Raw genomic sequence first — 20791 nt, 5'->3', positions numbered from 1 at the left:
TTCAAAAGCCTTCGAAGATATAGTAAAAGACGCGATAAAGATCAATCACAAACCACCAAATCTACTTCATACAGATAAGGGTTTAGAGTTTAAAAATAAAGAATTTAACGAAGTTTTGAGAAAATACAACATTAAGATTTATCATACTGAAAACGAAGAGAAATCAAGTATTGTAGAGAGATATAACAGAACTCAAAATGAAAGAATGAAGGTTCTTTTTGAGATTAATAAAAACTTTAAATGGATCGATATTCTTCAAGAAATCGTAAAGAAATATAACGATACTGTTCATAGCACAATCAAAATGAAGCCTAAAGACGTAGATAAAGATGCAGAAAAAGAGTTATTAGAGTCGGTTTTTAAGTATGTTCCACCAGAAATTCACACGAAAACTAAATTTAAAGTCAATGATCATGTAAGAATTGTTAGTAAAAAACAAACATTTTCGAACAAATATAAGAACAATTGGTCAAGAGAAATCTTTGTAATTTATCAAATTAATAACACAGATCCTGTAACTTATAGTATAAAAGATTTAAATAATGAAGAAATAACCGGAAATTTCTATGAATATGAATTGAGAAAGTCAAAGCTGTAATTTTTTCTATATAAATGGAGTCTCAAAAGAAATGTACAAAGTGTCAAGAATTTTATAAGGAAAAGAATAGAAAAGACTGTTATTGTAAGGAATTATATGATAAAATGAACAAATTAACTTTAGAAGAGAAAAAGTGTTACTTTTGTAAAGAAATTAAAAATATTTCTGAATTTAATAACTGGCAGTATAGTAAAGATAGAAAAGATGCTTTTTGCAAAGATTGTGCTAAAAAAATTTTCAGCGAAAGTTATAAAAACGAAATGCCTTGTGAATATGAAAAAAAAATTCTACGATGGTTACCTAGTTATGCTAAACATTTACAAACAAAATATAATAAATCGAGAGTTTTTAGTAAAATTTAGAAACATTTTCATCGTGTAATTTAGATATTCTATAAATCAGTCGAGATTCTGCCATATTTGTAGTAAAATGATTTCCGTTGTATAAAATATTCAAAGATTCTTTCATTTGGTTGTAGAGATTTATACTATTTGGATCTCCTTGTCTTAATAAAATTTCCATTTCTGGGTAATCAATTTCAAGTTCTTTCAATCTTTTCGGTATTTCTCTCTTTTGAGCTCTGATAACGTAATAAGGATATTCCCACATGTGATTCTTCTTAATTAATACAAAAACATGGTGTTTTTTCTTAGCAAAATCTTTACAAACAAGGTCTGGTTTCATTAAGTCAATTTTTACACTTTGTTTTGCGATTATTTCCGTTTTTATTTCATCTTTAATTTGCAAGTGTTTAACTTCGTCCTCTAAATATTTAATCTTGTTTTCAAGTTTGTACTCACCAAATTTACGAATACTTGGCAAAACTTCTTTTGTAACCCACTTTTTAAACAATTTCGATTCTGGCTTATTAGATCTCAAAATTAAAGAATATAAACCAGATTCATTAACGAAAATAGTATGTTTTTGAATATTTTCTCGGGGTCTATGGGATAGACTCCTGTAATTTATACATTCAAAAGTTGTTTTATCGTCATTATCGACATTATTTATGATAGCTTGTCTCGTATTTTCATATTCTAATACTTCTGCAACATCTTTAGCCTTAAACCAGATCTCATTATTTTCGTCAACAATCGTTACAATGTCTTTATTATTGAATGTAAGTTGATTATTGAGTAGGTCTACAACTGACTCCATTCAGATAGAAAGAAATTTAACTAGTTACTTGCAATCTTAAATAAATTGTTGTTTTACTCTCATTTATCAATAGATTTCCTTCAGAGTCTTGAATAGTCAGAACGATTTTTTGAATTCTTGTAATATTTTTTCTAATAGGAATATAATCGATTTCATTTGGTTTTTCACTGATTTTTGATCCATAAGCAACATTTGGGAAAAAAAAGTGTACAAAATTTCAGATTCTTTGTGTAAATGTTCGGTATGATTTTCAAAACTAGGTTCAACGAGATTGCAGTGCACTTCAATTACATCGAAAGGTCTAAATTTTGGCGTTTTATTTCCTAAATATATCTGATTTGGCTCAATAGTTTCTTGAACAAACCCTAATAAATCTACAATAATTGCTGAAAACATTATTCTTACTGGTGATTTTATTTGAATTTTATTAGAGAGATAATTTTTTTGCATTTCAAACTTGTTTTCGTCAAAGTTTAAAGATTTATCTGATTGTTTGAATGTTTTTAGATAATTTTTAAGGGAATTTTTTATTTGATCGAAGGTATAATATCCTTTGTTTAAACCATAATATTTTGTTATGTTCTTCTCACTAAATCCTATACAATAAGGAGAACTTTCACTAATATTTATTACAAAATTGTCAGAATAAAAACCGCTTAAACCGATAAAATAATTTGATTCTTCCTCTAAGTGTATAGGATGTTCCAAGTTTAAAAATAATTGAGAGCTTTCTGAAGTCAACTTGAACAGCTTCATTTTCGCTATTTAAATGGAGAAATTTTTAAAGCAAAAAGATCAGATAAAACTTCAAACGTTTGAAGAAAATAAGAAAGATCAACCAATCAGATTGTTAATTGTTGGTTCAAGTGGATGTGGAAAAACAACTTTATTATTGAATTTTATCTACAATAGGTTGATTCCTTATTCCAATTTATACGTCTTTAGCAAGTCTTTGGAACAAGACGCATATAAAAAATTACAAGAAAGATTTGAAAATATTGAGAAGAACTTAAGTAAGAAAATATCATATTTTTATAATGCTTCCGAGGACATAGTTCCATTAAGCGAATGTAAACCGAATTCTTTAATCGTTTTTGATGATTGTATTTTGGAAAATCAAGACGTTATCAAGGGATATTTCGTAATGTCTCGTCACAAAAATATATCCTGTATCTATCTTTCTCAATGCTTTTCAAAGGTTGATAAACAAGTTATAAGAAATAATCTGAATATGTTGTGTATTTTTAAGCAAGATGATCACTATTCGAGAAAGATTTATAACAATTATGTGGGATCTGATATGAGTTTTAACCAATTTAATGAGCTATGTGATAAAATTTGGAAGGAAGACTACGGATTTTTAACTATTAATCTAACTTTGAAGCCTAAAAATGGTAAATATTTGAATAAATTTTCTAATATAAATGCTGCTCAGTGGTCTACTTGATAAAATATTTGTTATAATTATTTTTACATTATCTTTACTTTTTATTTACATTATGAAAACAGCTGAAAAACGGTAAATCTGTTCACGTTCCACGTTCACGTTCATGTTTCACGTTCGTGTTTACGTTTCACGTTCGTGTTTCACGTTCATGTTTTACGTTTCGTGTTCACGTTTTTTACGTTCCACGTTTTACGTTCCACGTTCACGTTTTACGTTTCGTGTTCACGTTTTTACGTTCCACGTTCACGTTTTACGTTCCACGTTCACGTTTTACGTTTCGTGTTCACGTTTTACGTTTCGTGTTCACGTTTTACGTTTCGTGTTCACGTTTTTTACGTTCCACGTTCACGTTTTACGTTTCGTGTTCACGTTTTACGTTTCGTGTTCACGTTTTTACGTTCCACGTTCACGTTTTACGTTTCGTGTTCACGTTTTACGTTCCACGTTCACGTTTCAAAATTTTTCTAATTAAATGGTGAACGTAACTTCTGAAGAAGCGAAAAAACTTGATCAAATCGAAAAGAAATTAATCAAAGAATTTAAAGAACAGATTCGAATTGATGAAAAAGAACAAGAATTTATTCAAAAAATCAATCAACCTGTAACTTCTGCAATTAAAAATGTTGAAGGTAAAATTGAAAACGTTTTAAGCGATAATCAAAATTTGATGAATTTGGTTCCAGTTGTACGACAATTTGCCGATATTTCAATTCCAGAATCTGAAGTGGAAGAGTTTGAATTGCCAAAATTACCATCTTCAACACCATTTAGACCTCGAATCATTGAAGACTCTACCATAGTTGAACCAATAAGTCCTGGAACAACGGATATAATAATTGGTGAAATTGGTAAAAAATTCCTTCCTAGAGTAAAAGATGATAAATTTGGTTTGTATTGGGATAAAAAAAAGAAAAGTTTTATGATTGGAAATTTAACCGTTAATTTTGAGCATAATGATATCATTATTAATGAAAAAACATATGAAGGAACTCAAGGTTTATGGAGATTATTAACAGACTATGACGCTCCAAAAGATAATTTATATTCTGAAGAAGATTTGAAAAAGTATACAGAAATTTTATGGGAATCTGACTCAATTTACAAAAATAATGATCCATCTACTAAGAAGCCTAAGTCGAGTAGAGGAAAAAAATATATTAAATTAATTAAACCAATTTGGGAAAAACGAATCGAAGGATCTGGTATAAGAAAATACAGTGATAATAAGATTGAGTACAGATATATCGACGATTTGACAAAACTCGATGGAATTATAAATTATATTTATGCTCAAGAAAAGGTTGGAAACAACAATTTTTTGAACGAAAAGAAAGCGATTAAGGATTTTATTTCGAACAAACTTGATGAAATGATTGAAAAACCTGATGGAATTAAATATTTAAAACGAGTTTTGCCGGCAATAAGTTCATCTATGATTGTTGCGGACTTTTGAATGATTTTATCAACAATTTACCTTTTGAATTACACGTACCAACTTATCAGTATCTGGGGCCTGGCACAAAACTCGAAAAAAGACTAAAAAGAGGAGATACTGGTATAAATAAATTAGATCAAGCTGCTATGGAACACGATATTTTTTATGCAATACATAGAGACACAAATTCCAGACATATCGCAGATAAAGTTTTGCAAGATAAGGCAATGGATAGATTTTTATCAAAAGATGCTAGTTTAGGTGAAAGATTTGTTGCGCTTCCAACAGCTGGAGCAATGTTTTTGAAGAGAAAACTAGGAATGGGAATCGAAGAGAACTTGAAATTTTAACTATATAAATGGAGGTGAACGTAAATTTCAGCAAAAATCAGAAAGAAAAAATAAAATCCGCTTTTAAGAAGAAAATACCCGTTAGTATTCAATTTAAAAATAGATCAACTAAAAAATGGCGAAGATAAGATATTTTTAACAAATAGACAATACAATAAACTCGAAAAACATAAGAAAAACGATAAAGGAACCAGAATAGAATTTTCGTATAATCAGTTGAAAGAACTCAAAAATGGTGGACTTTTGAAAGATTTATTAGATTTTGGAGAAAATATTCCAGTTGTTAAAAATGTTGTTCCTTATGTTCGTAAAGCTGCTCCAATCGTTAAAAAAGATGTGATTCCTATTGTTCGAAACATTTTAAATTGGTTAGATAAAGAGTTGGAAGATGTTACAGGATCTGGATTAGATGATTTTTTTTTTTTTTTTTTTTTTTTTTTTTTTAATAAGGGCATAAAACACGCAGGTTATCAATGCCCGTAGGGTTAACGGACACCTACACTTTAAAATATGGTGTCACGTTATCAGTGCAAGGAATAAATTGCGGATCTCTGTGTCAAATAACATTATTATCACATTAAGACAATAAGAAAAACAACAGCAGTGTACGGAGGTCTAAAACTAAATAACAGATAAATAATAACGTTAATAAATATAACAACATCTAATGCTAAAACCAGGTAAGTTAGTGAGGGTAGGTTGTAAAGGGACCCACCCTCACCAATAACAAATAACAAATAAATAGAAGGACAAAAGTGCCCGTCTCCTTACGTGACACCTACATATTAAGATAGTGGTGTCTCTCACCTCACAGAAATTTTTAACTGTAAAGGGGTTTACCCTTGATTAAAACACAGAAATTTTCCTAACGAAATTTAAAAGATTGCACTTAGGCGGTGCTAGTTAAGAGCCTTAAAACTAAATAACAACTCAGGGGTGAACTGTAAAAGGGCTCACCCTTACCTAAAACTAGCGGTTAAAATGTTTACTAAAACTAATCAGGTACTATATCACTCATATTCTGGACATTAATTTAGTGCTCTCCAGAAAACTAAAGAGCTTCGTTAAAACATCTTCTTTGTCACCAAGCAACTCATCTAACCGGCCTGGCAAACGATGTGCTCTCCTCTGCCCGGCGAAGAGGCGGCAGTCTATCAACACGTGGCTGACGTTTAACGCCATATTACACTCCGCACACTGCGGTGGATCACCACGACTCATTAGGAAACTGTGAGAGAAGCGAGTGTGTCCGATACGGAGTCGACACAGTACAACCTCCTCTCTACGGTTAGTGCGGTAAGCAGTCGACCAAGGCTTTACTGTGTATTTAATCTGCCGAAGTTTGTTATTGGTTAATTGATCCCACGATATATTCCACTGATGTTGTAGTCGTAACTTTACAATCGGCTTTAGATCGGACGCGATTGATCGCCTAGTACATGGAGTCAGAGAGATTGCCTCCTTTGCTGCCCTATCTGCGATCTCGTTACCAGGTATTCCAGTATGTCCAGGTACCCACAGAAACGTAATTGCGATACCCCGAGACATCATCTCGCTCAAAGCGTAGCGGATCTTACGAACAAGGACATGTTTGGAGTACATGTCCTTGATAGCCAGCAGACCGCTTAGCGAGTCAGAGCACACTACCACCCTATTTGTTCTTGGAAATACAATATTTAACGATTTCAAGATAGCTGTTAGTTCTGCTGTGTATATTGAAGATTCAGGAGTGAGGCAGAATTTGTACTCTCTATTGGAAGTGACAAAGGCACAACCCGTTTCCTGCCTCACTCTTTGAGCCATCTGTGTAGATAACATCGCAGGGTGAACAGGATGACAGTATTTCTCTACAGGAGCTTGTGGACAACAGTGATGCGTCTTGCTTGTTCAACTGTAATAACGACAGTATTACATTGGGAGTTCTGACTGTCCATGGTGGCCTATCCATCTCGTGAGGGATTAGATGAAAAAACTTTGAATTACGTGAAATCAAACATTGAAAAAAAAATTTAAACCTTTAACATTCGGGGAATTGGAAGAAATCTGCAAAAATATTAAACATTTTTGGAGGAATCTTCATGAGAGATACATTACCTGAAAAAGTTAAGAAATTTGAATGTGGAACTGTGAATTTAGACTCGATTATGGGAAGTGGAACACATTGGATTTGTTATTATAAAAATGCATATTATTTTGATTCGTATGGAAGAATTGAGGACAAACCACCGAGAGAATTGATCCAATATTTAAAAAAAAATCAAACGTTTATTATAACGATTCTCAAATTCAAGACTACAAAGATCCCCCAATTTGTGGTCATTTATGTGTTTTTGTTTTGAATGAACTGAGTAATGGTAAAGATTTTAAAGAAGTTGTTAACAAATTATTGCTTAATAAATATGGATTCACAAAATATTTTTGACGTATTTGGTACACAAATTATTCAAAATGTAGATAATAGTTTCAATTTTGATAGTTTGAGAAATGAGTTTGATAACAAGTTAGAAAATTTATTACAAACCCTTCCAGATTCAGATACGTTTGCTGTCGAGATTGAAGATTTTAAAGCAGAATATGATAACAAATTTGCAAATTTCATGAGTTCAAATGAAGTTGCTGATAAAATAAAAACATTGGAAAAAGAAGTTGATGATGGTGTAAAAAAATTATTTACCAATTTAATGTCTCATATCGAAAAAGCTGATAAAATTACTGAAGCGATCAAAGTTGAAAAGAATTATGTTAGTTTGGCTAATAAGAAAAGAATTGTCGGTGTTCGACCTGGTATTGACAAACATGATGTTGTTGTTAAAGAGCAAATTTTAAAACCTCTAAAATTATCAGAAAACATCAATATTGTTGATTTACATGATCCGAATGTTAAAAATGCCTTAGATTTTAAAGGAAAAAGACTTAGCAGCGTTAGTAAAGGAATTTATCCGTTTGATGTTATCTTAAAAGATCAATTCGAAGATCATATTAAAATGTTTAATGAACTAAAACAAAATTATGAGAATCATAAACAGCATGTTAAAGATTTTACAACAGAAGTCTATGACAAGTTAGAAGCCAGAAATAGAAGATCAGTAGACGATGTTGGTGAATTACTTGATAAAGTAAATAAACTAGAAGAAAACTTTAATACATATAAAAATAATGTTAATGAATTAGTTAGTGAAGCAGTTACAAAAATTCTGGAAAATTTTGATACACGTTTCAATGAGAAAGTAAACTTTTTTGAAAATTTTGGTACACGTTTCAATGAGAAAGTAACACATAATAATGAATTACTTAAAAGAATAGATGATCAATACTCTTTATATCTCGATAAAGTAAATAAACTAGAAGAAAACTTTAATAAATTTAAAGAAGATGTTAATAAATCTTTTGAAAACATTGATAACAGATTTAATAGATTAGGCGGTTATGATGATTCATTTTAAATTTTCCCTAAATAAATGGCGCTCATATATTGTGTGAGATGTAAAGAAAAAACTGCAACAAATGATATAAAATACTATGCAAACATCAATGGAGTTAAGAGAATTTCTGGAAAATGTGCTGAATGTAACTCAAGAAAGAGCCAATTTATAAAAACTTGATTTGAAATTTTTTCCTAATAAATAGAGATGGCGGGACATTACAGTGCTTTCGATCTTTTTATCATGCAACACGAAAGAGATTTGAAAAAAGAACATTGGGATGACATTTCTCAAAAATATGAATTATCCGAAGATATGAGGAGATTATACGTAAACAAATTGAATTGGTATAACATTGCAAAATATCAAACTCTGTCCCCAGAGTTCATTCAAGAAAATATACATTATCAATTAAAAGATCATATGTCTGTTCTTTGTCTCTATCAACACTTGAGTATAAAGTTTTTGGATGAAAATAAAGATACAGTTGATTGGAACAATATTATAGATAGCGGTTACTATCCTGTGCAAATTTTATTGAAATATGTGACCGAGATCGCAAAATTTAAGGAAGAGAATCCTGAATATGACGAAGTAGATCATTAAAAATGACTCTAATCTTTTTAATTATTTTACTAAAATTTATATCTTTTCTTATAAAAACGTACATTAGATCGATGAAAAAATGATATCTTTCTTATACATGATGTTTAAAATTTCTAAATTTTCTCTTATTAAATGGCGGACTACAGAAAATATGCTAGTGATATTGAAAGGGCGGAGTTTAAAAATTTCTATCCAATTAGTAAACAACATTTGAATGAACCGAATAAAAGAACTGAGTTTAATATTGATTTTGGAGATAACTTTTGCTCGTATAACTTCCAGTTTTATATTTCTGGAACTTTAACAAAACAAGATGGTCAAGCATATCTTGGAACTGATAATGTTAGATTAATCGATAATTTTATACCGTTTTTATTTTCTAAGATTGAAGTAAGAAAACACAATAAATTGATAGAAGAAGTCGAAAACTGTGGCCAATTAAGCACAATTAAAGGAACTATTTCGTATTCAAAAAGTGATGTTATTTCTCAAACTTCTAATGGCTTTGAATCAGATTTTAAATTTGGTGTTTTTGAAGCAGCTGGAAATTTATCTCATTTTGGATTAGGATTTTTTTGAAAATGTTACTATTCCGATCTATAAAGGAGGATTTTATCTAAGTTTTATAAGAGCAGAAGACGATGATGTGATTCTGAAGACTGCAACTGGAAATGTTATGCCTGTTGATGGAAAAATAACAATTACAGATTTTTTTATTAGAGTTCCAATGATTGATTATAAAACCACGAGTAAAATTAGGTTGATTGATGAAATTACAAAAAGTCAAAACATTATGTTTAATTTTCTAGATTGGCAATGTATTGAACAAAAAGGTATTTCCGGAACAACTTATTCGTTCGATATCACAAATATTTATAGAAATATCTTCAATCCCAAGTTCGTTATCATAGGTTTTCAAACAGATAGACAGAATAATCAAGAGAAAAATCCTTCAAAGTTTGATAGTTTGAATGTAAAAAATATCAGAGTAAAATTGAACGGTTCTTATTATCCAGATGAATTACAAAACTTAAACATTTCAGGAGGTCTTTTCAGAATCATGTATCAGATGTATCAAGATTTTAAGAAAGTTTACTGTAATAATAAGGAAATGTATTACAATCCTAAAGAATTTTTAGCGAATAGACCTATTTATGTCATTGATACAACAAAGAGTTTGACAAATATTTCTGGTTCAAAGAACGATATAATTATCAATATGGATTTTCAAAATGCTGTTACAAACGCGATTTGTTATGTTGTTGTGGTTTCTGAGAAATTTTTAGCCTATGATGTGATTAAGAACTATATTAAAGAAATTCAGTAAAAATCATCGTATTTTCTATATTATTCATCGGAATATTTTAAAACTTTACAGAATTGTTAAAGACATTGGTAAAAGTATACATTTTAAATTACATAACAAAATTTTGAAAAATAGGGATGATATTAGGAAAAAACTATTCCAAGGTCATGGACCGGAAGTGATGATTTAAAAAAAATACTTTAATATTTACTGATCCTATATACCAAATTTCATCAAAAAAGCTCTAATAGTTCTCGAGATATAAGAGTTTTAAGATAAGGGATGGTTGGGGTAGATTTTGAAAATTTTGTTATTTTCATGAAATTTTAAGTTGAACTCGCTTGTTTTTGAAGTTTCAGATTTTTCCGATAAAATTTTTTATTTTTCTTTGAATATTAAGAAATAGGGGATGATTTCACCCTTATGGATAAGTTAAGTCGAAAGAGTTAAGCATTTGCTATATGTGTACCAAACTTCATCAAAATCTGTTAAGTAGTTTTTGAGATACAAGTTTGGAAAGATTTGCTCATTTCATATACATTCACAAGTATAATACTTTTATAATATACATTGAAAACAATAACTATTGACTATCTATTATTATGGGAAATTTCATTTTAGCATGTTGGTACTACTGCTTGTAATATACGTAATTTTCCTTGTAGATGAAACAGCAATACTGGGCGTTGGCTATCTGAGTGATAAGTGTTGTATTTTGTTTAACATACCATTTATTATGGAATTAGAAGGTGAAATCGAAGAAGCTCAAATAGTGTATGAAGGAGTAAAAGATTTCTACAACAATTTCGCTGAACTAAAAAGTTATCATGAGAAATCGTTGAAAATAATTAATGTACTTGAGAACAAATCACTACAAGAAGTTGAAAGGTTGAAGGTTAGTATTACTTTACCTAAAAAACCTAAATGGGACCTAAAGAGTATTTTAAACTTCAAATTAATGAAAGAAAAACCAATAAAATCAAACGAACAAATACATCTTTCACTATTGAAACTTTTGTCTCCAGATGATAAAATAACAAAATTAATTTTGCCGAATGAAAAAAAACATGTTGGAGATTCATACTTTTTTGTCTAGCTATAATATAACAATTAAACGACATTCTGCAAGAACTTTTCATGTAAATTCTGAATTTGGTTATTTTTTACAAATTTACTATAATTCTTACAAGGAACAAGAACCATGGAAAACATTTATCAAGAAACATTTTGGTATAAACGAAGGATATGGAAGGAGATTACGAATAATTGGAAGACTAGTGAATCAATATCCTAAATTAAAATTGCTATCAATTTCAACTGTACGTTTTTGGAGAATTCATAAGGATGTTACAAATATGTTGAAAGAAAAAGAGTATGAAGAATTTTGGAAGAAAGAGTGATGAACATTGTGAGAGTTTGTTTCACTAACTATGACGAAGGCGTTACCACTAGGAACGCGGTGACCTCGACTGTTTGTTTCACTAACTATGACGTAGGCGTTAAAACTAGGAACGCGGTGACCTCGACTAACTTCATAATAATTTTATGACGTATGCGTTACCACTAGGAACGCTGAGACCTTGAGTTTGTTTCCTAACTGAAAATAAATCAATATTCTTCCATATGAGAGTTACTTTTTTTCTCCCATTCCCATATGTTTTTTTTCAGCTTTGATCATCAGCAGCTGTTTGGAAAGAAGAAAAACATGTTAGTTCAGTAATGTGTGGTTATTTTTTTTTGTCCAGATGTTTCTTTTCAGTTGTGCTCTAAAACTTGCAGTCCCTCCCCACGTCATAGTACTGTTTTGATAACCATAGTTGGTGTCTTTCTTCATAGGAATCACATGGAATATTATCTACAGTAATACCTTTTGTTTCACACAAAATGTGGCTATATTCTATAAGAAAAATTCTATAATGCTCTTTAATGAATTGTGTTGATAAATCTTGATACTTACAAAAATTCCTAAGAAATTCATCAATTAAGTCTTGATTATCTTGAAAGGACGTATAATATGGGAAAAATTTCATAAAAAAACTATGAAAACTCTCTGTTTGTTTATTTTTTACTTTCTTTTCAATATCTTTCGTAATTATATTAAATATATAATCCCTTATTTTTTTCGTTTTTTTGTGTGTACACGTGTGCAGTTTTCGTTCTTTCTGCAAAAGACTCTACAAGTTCTTTTAATTCTGTTTCATTTAAGGAAAGTATCGAAGACGGTATCAACTGTTGTTGAAAATAAACCGGCAATTCACTGAATTCATCTTTGTTGCACTGTTTTAATGCTAGAAATTGTAGAGACTTTGGTGAGTTCATGTTGTTTGGTGACTATTTAGTAGAAAAGTTTTTTATTAAAGTATGTTTTTAGTAAAAATGTTTTAAATTGATTAAATTTTATTAAGATTTCGAAGATTTTTCCTTTATTCGTAGCAGATTTGACAACATTTTACAAATCAGATTAGTTTCCAACAGCTTAAGAAAGTAGAAGCAAACAGCTATAGATTTGGTTAATTTTTCATTCCTCAGAGTAGATAGTAATGTGCCGATCCTGGATCGCTTTTGGAGACGAACGACTGTAGATTCGGTTAATTTTTCATTGAGATTTGCTGTGTTATTTCTCAGCTTCCTTTATGGTACATTGAACAGTATTTTACATTGCTTTTCGGTCGGCTCCGAAAGTGCGCCAGGAACCCCATATTATTATCTACTGTTACCATTATACCATATAATAATCTACAACTACTAAATAATTCGAATATCGTGAAGGACAAATAATTTGGGTACTCTGAAAACCTAATATTGCATTCACAGCACGGGGGCTTTCAAAATACTTCAAACACCGTCCTGTGTTCCTTGGTCAGTACTCTATATTAGTCAGCAAAATCTTCAAAGTCACTAGTTTCAATGTCACTGTCATCTCCATTCACGTGAATTATCATTTCCTCTACTGCTGTTTTAAATGAGACCTTCTTGTGCCCACGCTTCTAAAATAGATTTTTTTGTGTGCTTTACGATATCCGTCCATTCTACGGTAGTAACTTGTTGAAGTCCTTCTTCGGTTAACCTCCTAACTTCAGTCATGATGTTTTATTGTTCCGAGCAACGTGTCCCTTAACTTGTGCCCAAACCATCTCTATTGCATTGAAATGGCAATGGTAAGGTGGCAGTCTGACAATTTTATGTCCTTGGGCTTTAGCCATTTCATCTATAATATACTTGGAGAGCGGTGGTTTATTCATTTCACATATTTCTAACAACTCGGCTTTTGTAAAATCTTCTGCAAATTGTATGTTATGCTCGCGAAGCCATGCCTGAATTTCCGCTTTTTTTATGGGGTATGGGGCGTTGTCCATAACAATAACGGATGGAACAGAAAGGTTAGGTAAAAGTGATTCTCTGAACCATTTCGAAAAAGTGTCATGGTTCATTTCTTCATGGAAGTCTGTGGTTTGCTTTGAAGCAAATAACAAGCAACTATTAGGAACAAACACTCCAGATGTACCAGCGTGCAGGAAAATAAGCCTACCACAGTAGACTTCCCGCCTCTTGAGCCGTAACATGGGCTCTTATGGGAGGGAGAAATTCCCTCATTTGCGGGAGAAATTCCTTCATGTGCGGGAGAAATTCCCTCCTCACACTCTTATCCTATCAAAATGTTCCATTCCAAATTCTGGGTGTTTTTAGGTAAAATCAGTGATTTGGGGTGTCAAAATCGGTGATTTGTTGGGTCCTCACACTCTTGTGCACACTACGTGAGGGAGAAACGAGGGACGGAGGGAATTCCGGGAAAAATTGGCGGGAACAGGGGAACCTAACCTCACTTTCTTGGTTTCCCGCGTATTCAAGATGGCGGCGCCCATGAATTGGCGGGAACAGGGGACCATAACCTCAATTGTGAAAAGGGCGGAAACAGGGGAACCTAACCTCACTTTACGGTTTCCCGCGTAATCAAGATGGCGTTAACATTACATATTAAAAAAAAAGACGAATCGTACCTTATTGTGTGATGTGGTGATGATTGAGTCGATGTATAGAGCTGAGCATAGGGGTTCCAGGAGTTTAAAATAAAACATTTTTGGGTAAAAACTAATTTATTATACTATTTCTAAATTCGAAACAACTATTCACATTGGCACGTGGCACCTTCACCACACACGTAGCAATACGTAGTCGTGACGTCATCACAGGAAGTCTGTAACATAAATAGATCTGAGTTAGTCAGTTCTGAACAACAAATTTCGCGCTTCCCCACTGGCTGGAATAGGCGCGTCCTTGATTGGATGTAAATAGCATCTAAGCGCTCTGATTGGTGGAACCTGAGAGGCCGGCACTCCTCCCTTTCTCTCTAGAGATGCGCTAAACGATTACTTTGCCGTACCGATTACAACGATTACTGGTACAGCTTGGTACCAGTTACTTTTAGTGATTACTTTGTAATCGCGATTACTCTTGCGGACACAACTGCTATCGTAGACTGGGGAACCAGGAATCCGTTTTTGTCCGCCTGTTCCAACGAATACGATTACATCCTGTACTCACGTTTCCACCCATGACTCAGTCTGCATTCGTCATTTGGTGCATTGACCCCTATTTCAGTTCAGCAGGTTACAAAGGATGGGGGGAGGAGGTTGGTTGGGGTTTCCAGGAATATGTCTTAGTCATCAGCGCAGCAACCAGATTGGTCGGTTACTCGGTTTATCCCGCGCCCCTTAGGAGGGGGAACTAAACGAATTCCCGTTCCATAAAGTTCCATTATATTTTCATTTCGTCGTCAATATAAGTATACTTCTTGGCTCTCTTGTGGTAAACGTGTAGTAAGCTTAGATTGTAAAACATATTGTGTGTTGTGCAATGTTTATAAAGTGTTAGTTAGTTGCATGGTTATTTCATTGTGTAATAAAGTGTTGTTTGAAATTAAATGGAGCCTCCAGCAGCAAAACGTAAGAAGACGAGTGAGATTTGGAACTTTTTTGATCCAGTAGGTACAAATCAAGCAATTTGTAAGCTTTGTAAAAGGAAATTTTCTTTTACTGGTTCTATTTCTAATTTAAAAAAACATATGGGAAGGAAGCATCCAACAGTTTCATTGCCTGCCGCAACAGTAGAGTTACCAGCTACCAGTAATGAAGACAGAACTAACGTTATTACTGAAGAGACACCTATAGTTATCGAGTTTTCACAATCTCAGCCAGTAGAGCTTCCCGACACAGCTAGACTGTTGCCTTCAGTGATGTTTCCGAGTACGAGTACAATAACAAGTAAGACTACCACAGATGTAACAGTCCCTTTGTACACGTTACCATCAAAGAAAAAACAAACACCAATTACGTCATTTGTGCCTAAAAAAATCACACCATCGGATAAAAATAAAATTGACTTGGCCATATTAAAATTATTTGCTTGGGATTTTCAGCCATTTTCAATGGTAGAGGACAGAGGCTTTAAAAATCTCATGGAAACTTGCTGTCCTTCCTATAAAATACCTGGTAGAAAATATTTTTTCTAACTCAATGATGCCAGCTATTTTTGAAGAAACCCGCACTACACTTAAACATACTTTAGAGAAGGAAGCAACAAGTGTTTGTCTTACAACAGACATATGGACATCAAGTAAAAACGACAGTTATATGGGCATCACAGGCCACTACATAACTGAAGATTTTTCAATGAAAACAGTACTTTTTCAATGCTCAGTTTTCGAAGAAACCCATACTGCTAAAAACTTAGCAGACGAAATTTTTTCAGCTATAAATGAGTGGGATATAAAAAATAAAGTATCCATGATAGTTTCAGATAATTGTTCAAACATTACTAGTGCAGTAACAAAAGTGTTGAAGATGAAACACTATGGCTGTTACGCTCATAAGTTAAATTTACTTGTCCAACAATCATTACATCCTGTTGAAGACCTGATAAAAAAAGTCAAAACTATAGTCTCCCACTTTAAACGTAGTAACAAAGCATCACAAAAACTGATTAAGTATCAGGAGTTGCAGGGAGCCAAACAGCCTAAAAGGATCTTGCAGGATATTGCTACAAGATGGAACTCTACGTTCTACATGTTACAAAGGTTCGTAGATTTGGAAGAGGCTATAAAATATTCCCTAGCAATCCTGGATACCGATTTGACCCCATTAAGTTCGGATGAGTGGGAAATTTGTAAGCAGTTGTGTGACGTCCTACGCCCATGTGAAGAAGTTACCAAAGAGATGAGTAGCGAAAAATATTTGAACGCCAGTAAAGTAATCCCAATAACAAGGGGTTTGAAGTCTGCTCTTAAGAAAATTTCTGTTAATGTTACTAAAGAAAGTGTGAAAGACGTGCTTAATTCCATGCTCAAAAGCTGTGATGACAGATTTCCGAACTTGGAAAAAAGTAAAACCTTAAGACTTTGCACATTCCTCGATCCCCGCTATAAACATCACATGTTTCTAGAAGAATCTACAACCATTGAAATCAAGAAAGACCTGTGTGATTTATTAGTTGGAGTCATAAATCAAAAAAGAAATGAACAAAATCCTGAGGACCTCAGTGATAATGAAGTTGAACCAGACCAAGAAACAGAATCTACCGAGAAAAAGATTTCAGTTTGGGATGATGTTGAGGAAATAATTGCTAAAGTGAAACCGAAATCCAATCCCACTTCAATGGCAATCCAAGAGGTAATTAATTATTACTTTTTTATATTTTCAAAAATTACAAAAGTTACATTTGTAACCCCCTTTGTTCATTTTAGGTTGAACGACACAACGTACATTTTGTTTACTTTTTGCATTCCAAGCTAACCTAACCATTAAATTCATTGAAAAAAATGTTTTAAAATAAACCCTACAGTTTTTAACTTTTTTTAAACCTACAAATTTTATTCTAAATTGTTACAGATACAAAAATACATGGATGACAGTCCAATATCTAGGAAAAAGGATCCACTGGAGTGGTGGAAATGCCACAAAAACATTTATCCCCATCTAGCCACAGTATTTATTCGGAGCTGTGGCATTGTCGCAACATCCGTCCCTTGTGAGAGGATGTTCTCTAAAGCTGGTTATTTTATAAGTGACAGAAGAACCCGTTTAACAACAAAAAAAGTAAATGAACTGATGTTTTTAAACACAAACCTAAAGTAGACCAAGACTTTTAAAACTGCAACTCTGGTGAATCGAGGGTAGGCCTACAGTTCTTCGAAACTCATTGTTTTGTATGTAATTACACCTACATAATTAATATTAATGACTCTAGTTGATCTTTTGATATTTTTTCTATTATGATGTTATGAAGTACTATCTTATTATAATTATGTCATTTCTGTTAATTTGTTCCTATTTCGTATTTAATGCCTAAGTATAAGTTACCTCAAACAAAACAGACTGATACATGTTATTTTTTCTTAATTTAGATGTGTTTTTTATAATGTTATTCGATACAAGAAATATTGATTCTCGGAAATGATTTTTCTTTATATATGGTTTGTATATAGTTAGTTACAGTTATCTGCAATATGTTTTTTCATTTAGGTTATTTGCACATAAAGGAATCCCAAAGACTTTTGTGATGTTAGCAATCATAAAAAGATTAAATAGATGGTTTGTTTAAGATTGTTGGTATATTATTTAAAATATACTTGTTACTCTCGTAAATACGAAATAAACAACAGCTGAAAACCCTAATTGGAATTTCTGAGTTTTTTTATGAACCTGACTTTAATCTGAATATTTCTGAGTCACAATTTTTTTACCATAACGTTTTAACTACTGTAAGTAGCAAATGGAAAACTCACACATTTTGTTTGCCATTCAGTAAGTTCAGTAATATGATAAACCAGTACTATTTTTAATGCCTGACTTTAAACATTTAATTCTGTCTTGATTATATTTTTGTTTTAATATTTAGATAATAAGATACGGTAACTCAAATGATTATTTTAAATACTGATTCTCGTATAATTGAGTACAAAAAAGTAGAGGCTATCAAATATGTTGTACTCAATGCTTGCTATGCAATTTACTCAGTAGTACCATTGAATTTTAGTTCAGCTCGATTACTAATACAAGTACTATGCCAAGTAATCGCTTAGATTTGCAGTAGTAGGGAGGGGCTCATCACGAAAACTGTTACACGTAACTGTTACTGCTAGACAGTAGCCGCGTAGCCGCGTTCGGTGAGGAAGTGATTACTTTGTACCTGGTACTCGACGCCTAGAGTAATCGATTACTTTTTGAGAGGCGAGTACCAGTTACAAAGGAGCGATTACAGTTACTTGGACCCACCTCTATTTCTCTCCCGTCAGATCCGTGCGGGAGGTCAGGGAGATAAGACGTGTGTCGCTCTGAGTTTTACACAATTACTTAAACAATTACGATCTTTTGATATTACTCGAGTAAAATAATTCAATCTAATACGTCAAAATATTTTTACTTTTACTAATATTTATTTTAATTACCGTTAATACTATTCTTGTAATTATTTTTCTTAATCTAAATAATAATTATCGTTACTAGTAGCAGTTTTGGATATTGGCTTTTTAGTCATTTTAGTTGCTTTTCTAACGTAATATCGTTTCTATAATACCTTATTGTAAATAATATATCCTTAGTTTTAAACATGTCGTACGAAAATATTAAAGTAGATTCTGAACCTGTATATATGGATATGGAGTTGGATCCTGTAAAAACGCTAGGTAAAACGAGACTTACATAAAAAAATATAGGGTATATGGTACTAAGACCACCTTTAAATTCAATCCCGTCCCTGAAAACATTGATGAAATCGATTGGCTAAGGACGGGGTTTTCTAAAATTGTAAATGAAATGAAAGCAAATTGCACTGATCCGGACTACCTGGGCTTCACCCTTCATAGTCTAAATTTAAAAAGTAAAGATCCGGGCTACGTGGCATTTCGACCACCTGATCAGGACAAAGACGATGTGCTTTTCGAAATTTTTGGGGGGATAATCCAGAGTAACTCAGAATCAGTAAAATCTACCGATACGTTTAGAGTAGAGTGTACGCGTGTCAATCTCCCTGTTGGTAGTGGTAGGGTAAGACCTGGTTTTTATAACAATTTCCAAGAAGAATGCAAGACCCGTAGAGGTATCGTAGTCATTAAGAATAGCGATAATCTGTGTCTAGCGCGTGCACTGGTAGTAACCAAATCCTATGCCAAAAAAGATCCTCAGTTCAAAGCAATAAGGCAGGACATGGGTAAGAGGCAATTTTTCAGAGCCCAAAAACTGATGACTAAAGCCGGGGTCCAAATTTCTGAACAGTGAGAGGGGGTTCTCGAACTTTCAAAATTTCAAGATCACCTCAAAAAATATAATATTACAGTTTTCAATTATAACAGTAAGGGTAGGGACGTATATTTTAGCGGCAACAACGAAAGTGCTTTGTACAAAATTAATCTGTTGTACCATAGGGGTCACTACAATGTAATCACTAGTCTGACTGCCGCCTTTTCTTGCCATTTCTATTGTGAAGCGTGCCATGTCCCTTACGACCACAAAGCTGAACACTGATGTTCAAATGTCTGCCCTGCGTGCCAGACAGTCTCTCCACCTTGTAAAGAGGAGCATGGAGGAATAGTTTGCCCAAATTGTAACATCACTCTAAAAAATCAAATATGTTTCGCGGCTCATCAGGGTGAACGGTGTAAATCTGTTAATAAATGCAAACAATGTCAAAGACTCGTATTTCTGAAACAGCGTAAATCGAAGCACGTGTGCGGGGAAGTTTTCTGTAAAATCTGTAATGATTTCAAGGCCCCAAACCACCAGTGCTACATGCGAGTCGACACAGGAAAACCCTAAACAGAAGATTTTCTATTCATATTTTTCGATCTGGAAACAAGACAGGACGAGTACATTGATGATAAAAGGGTTCACAAAGTAAATCTATGTGTCTCGCAACAATTCTGTTTCAAATGAATCGGTGGTGGAAATTGTGAACATTGTAATACCCGCACTCGAGTCTTCAGACAAGATCCTGTAGTTAAATTCATGGATTATGTGATGGATGTTAGAAAAAATTTCAAAAACGTTTGTGTAATGGCTCATAACGGCCAGGGCTTTGATTTTCAGTTCATCTTAAAATACGTACTGGAACAAACAAAATTCACTCCAGAGCTAATTATGCGTGGCACTAAAGTCATTCTTATGGAACTGGACAACGTGAGATTTATCGACTCACTGAACTATTTCCCCATGGCACCCTCAGCACTCAACAAAGCCTTTGATCTACCCCCAGAGAAGAAGAAGGGTTACTTCCCTCACTTGTTTAACACTCTGGCAAACCAAAACTATGTAGGCTCCCCATCCCACCCAAGGAATACTACTGCCCTGAATCGATGTTCGAAAAAAGTTATAAAGATTTTGAAAATTGGCATAATGACTAGGTCAACAAAAACGTAGTGTTTCGATTTCCAAAAAGAACTGATTGAGTATTGTATTTCAGATGTAGACATATTGGCG

General features: G+C 32.8%; 1 protein-coding gene across 1 annotated transcript; it reads left to right on the top strand.

Annotated features, from left to right (window-relative positions):
- The first annotated feature begins 15833 nt into the window (after nt 1-15833).
- LOC124370294 (zinc finger BED domain-containing protein 4-like) lies at nt 15834-18588 on the top strand. The gene is made up of 2 exons (XM_046828583.1): nt 15834-16987; nt 17207-18588. Exons 1-2 carry the CDS (start codon nt 15836-15838, stop codon nt 17450-17452), a joined length of 1398 nt encoding a protein of 465 aa, XP_046684539.1. The 5' UTR covers nt 15834-15835; the 3' UTR covers nt 17453-18588.
- The last annotated feature ends 2203 nt before the right edge of the window (nt 18589-20791 follow it).

This window comes from Homalodisca vitripennis, unplaced genomic scaffold, assembly GCF_021130785.1.
Source record: "Homalodisca vitripennis isolate AUS2020 unplaced genomic scaffold, UT_GWSS_2.1 ScUCBcl_72;HRSCAF=923, whole genome shotgun sequence".
Classification (NCBI taxonomy): domain Eukaryota; kingdom Metazoa; phylum Arthropoda; class Insecta; order Hemiptera; family Cicadellidae; genus Homalodisca; species Homalodisca vitripennis.
Note: the sequence above shows the minus strand (reverse complement) of the source record. Positions and strands in the feature narration are given on the sequence as shown.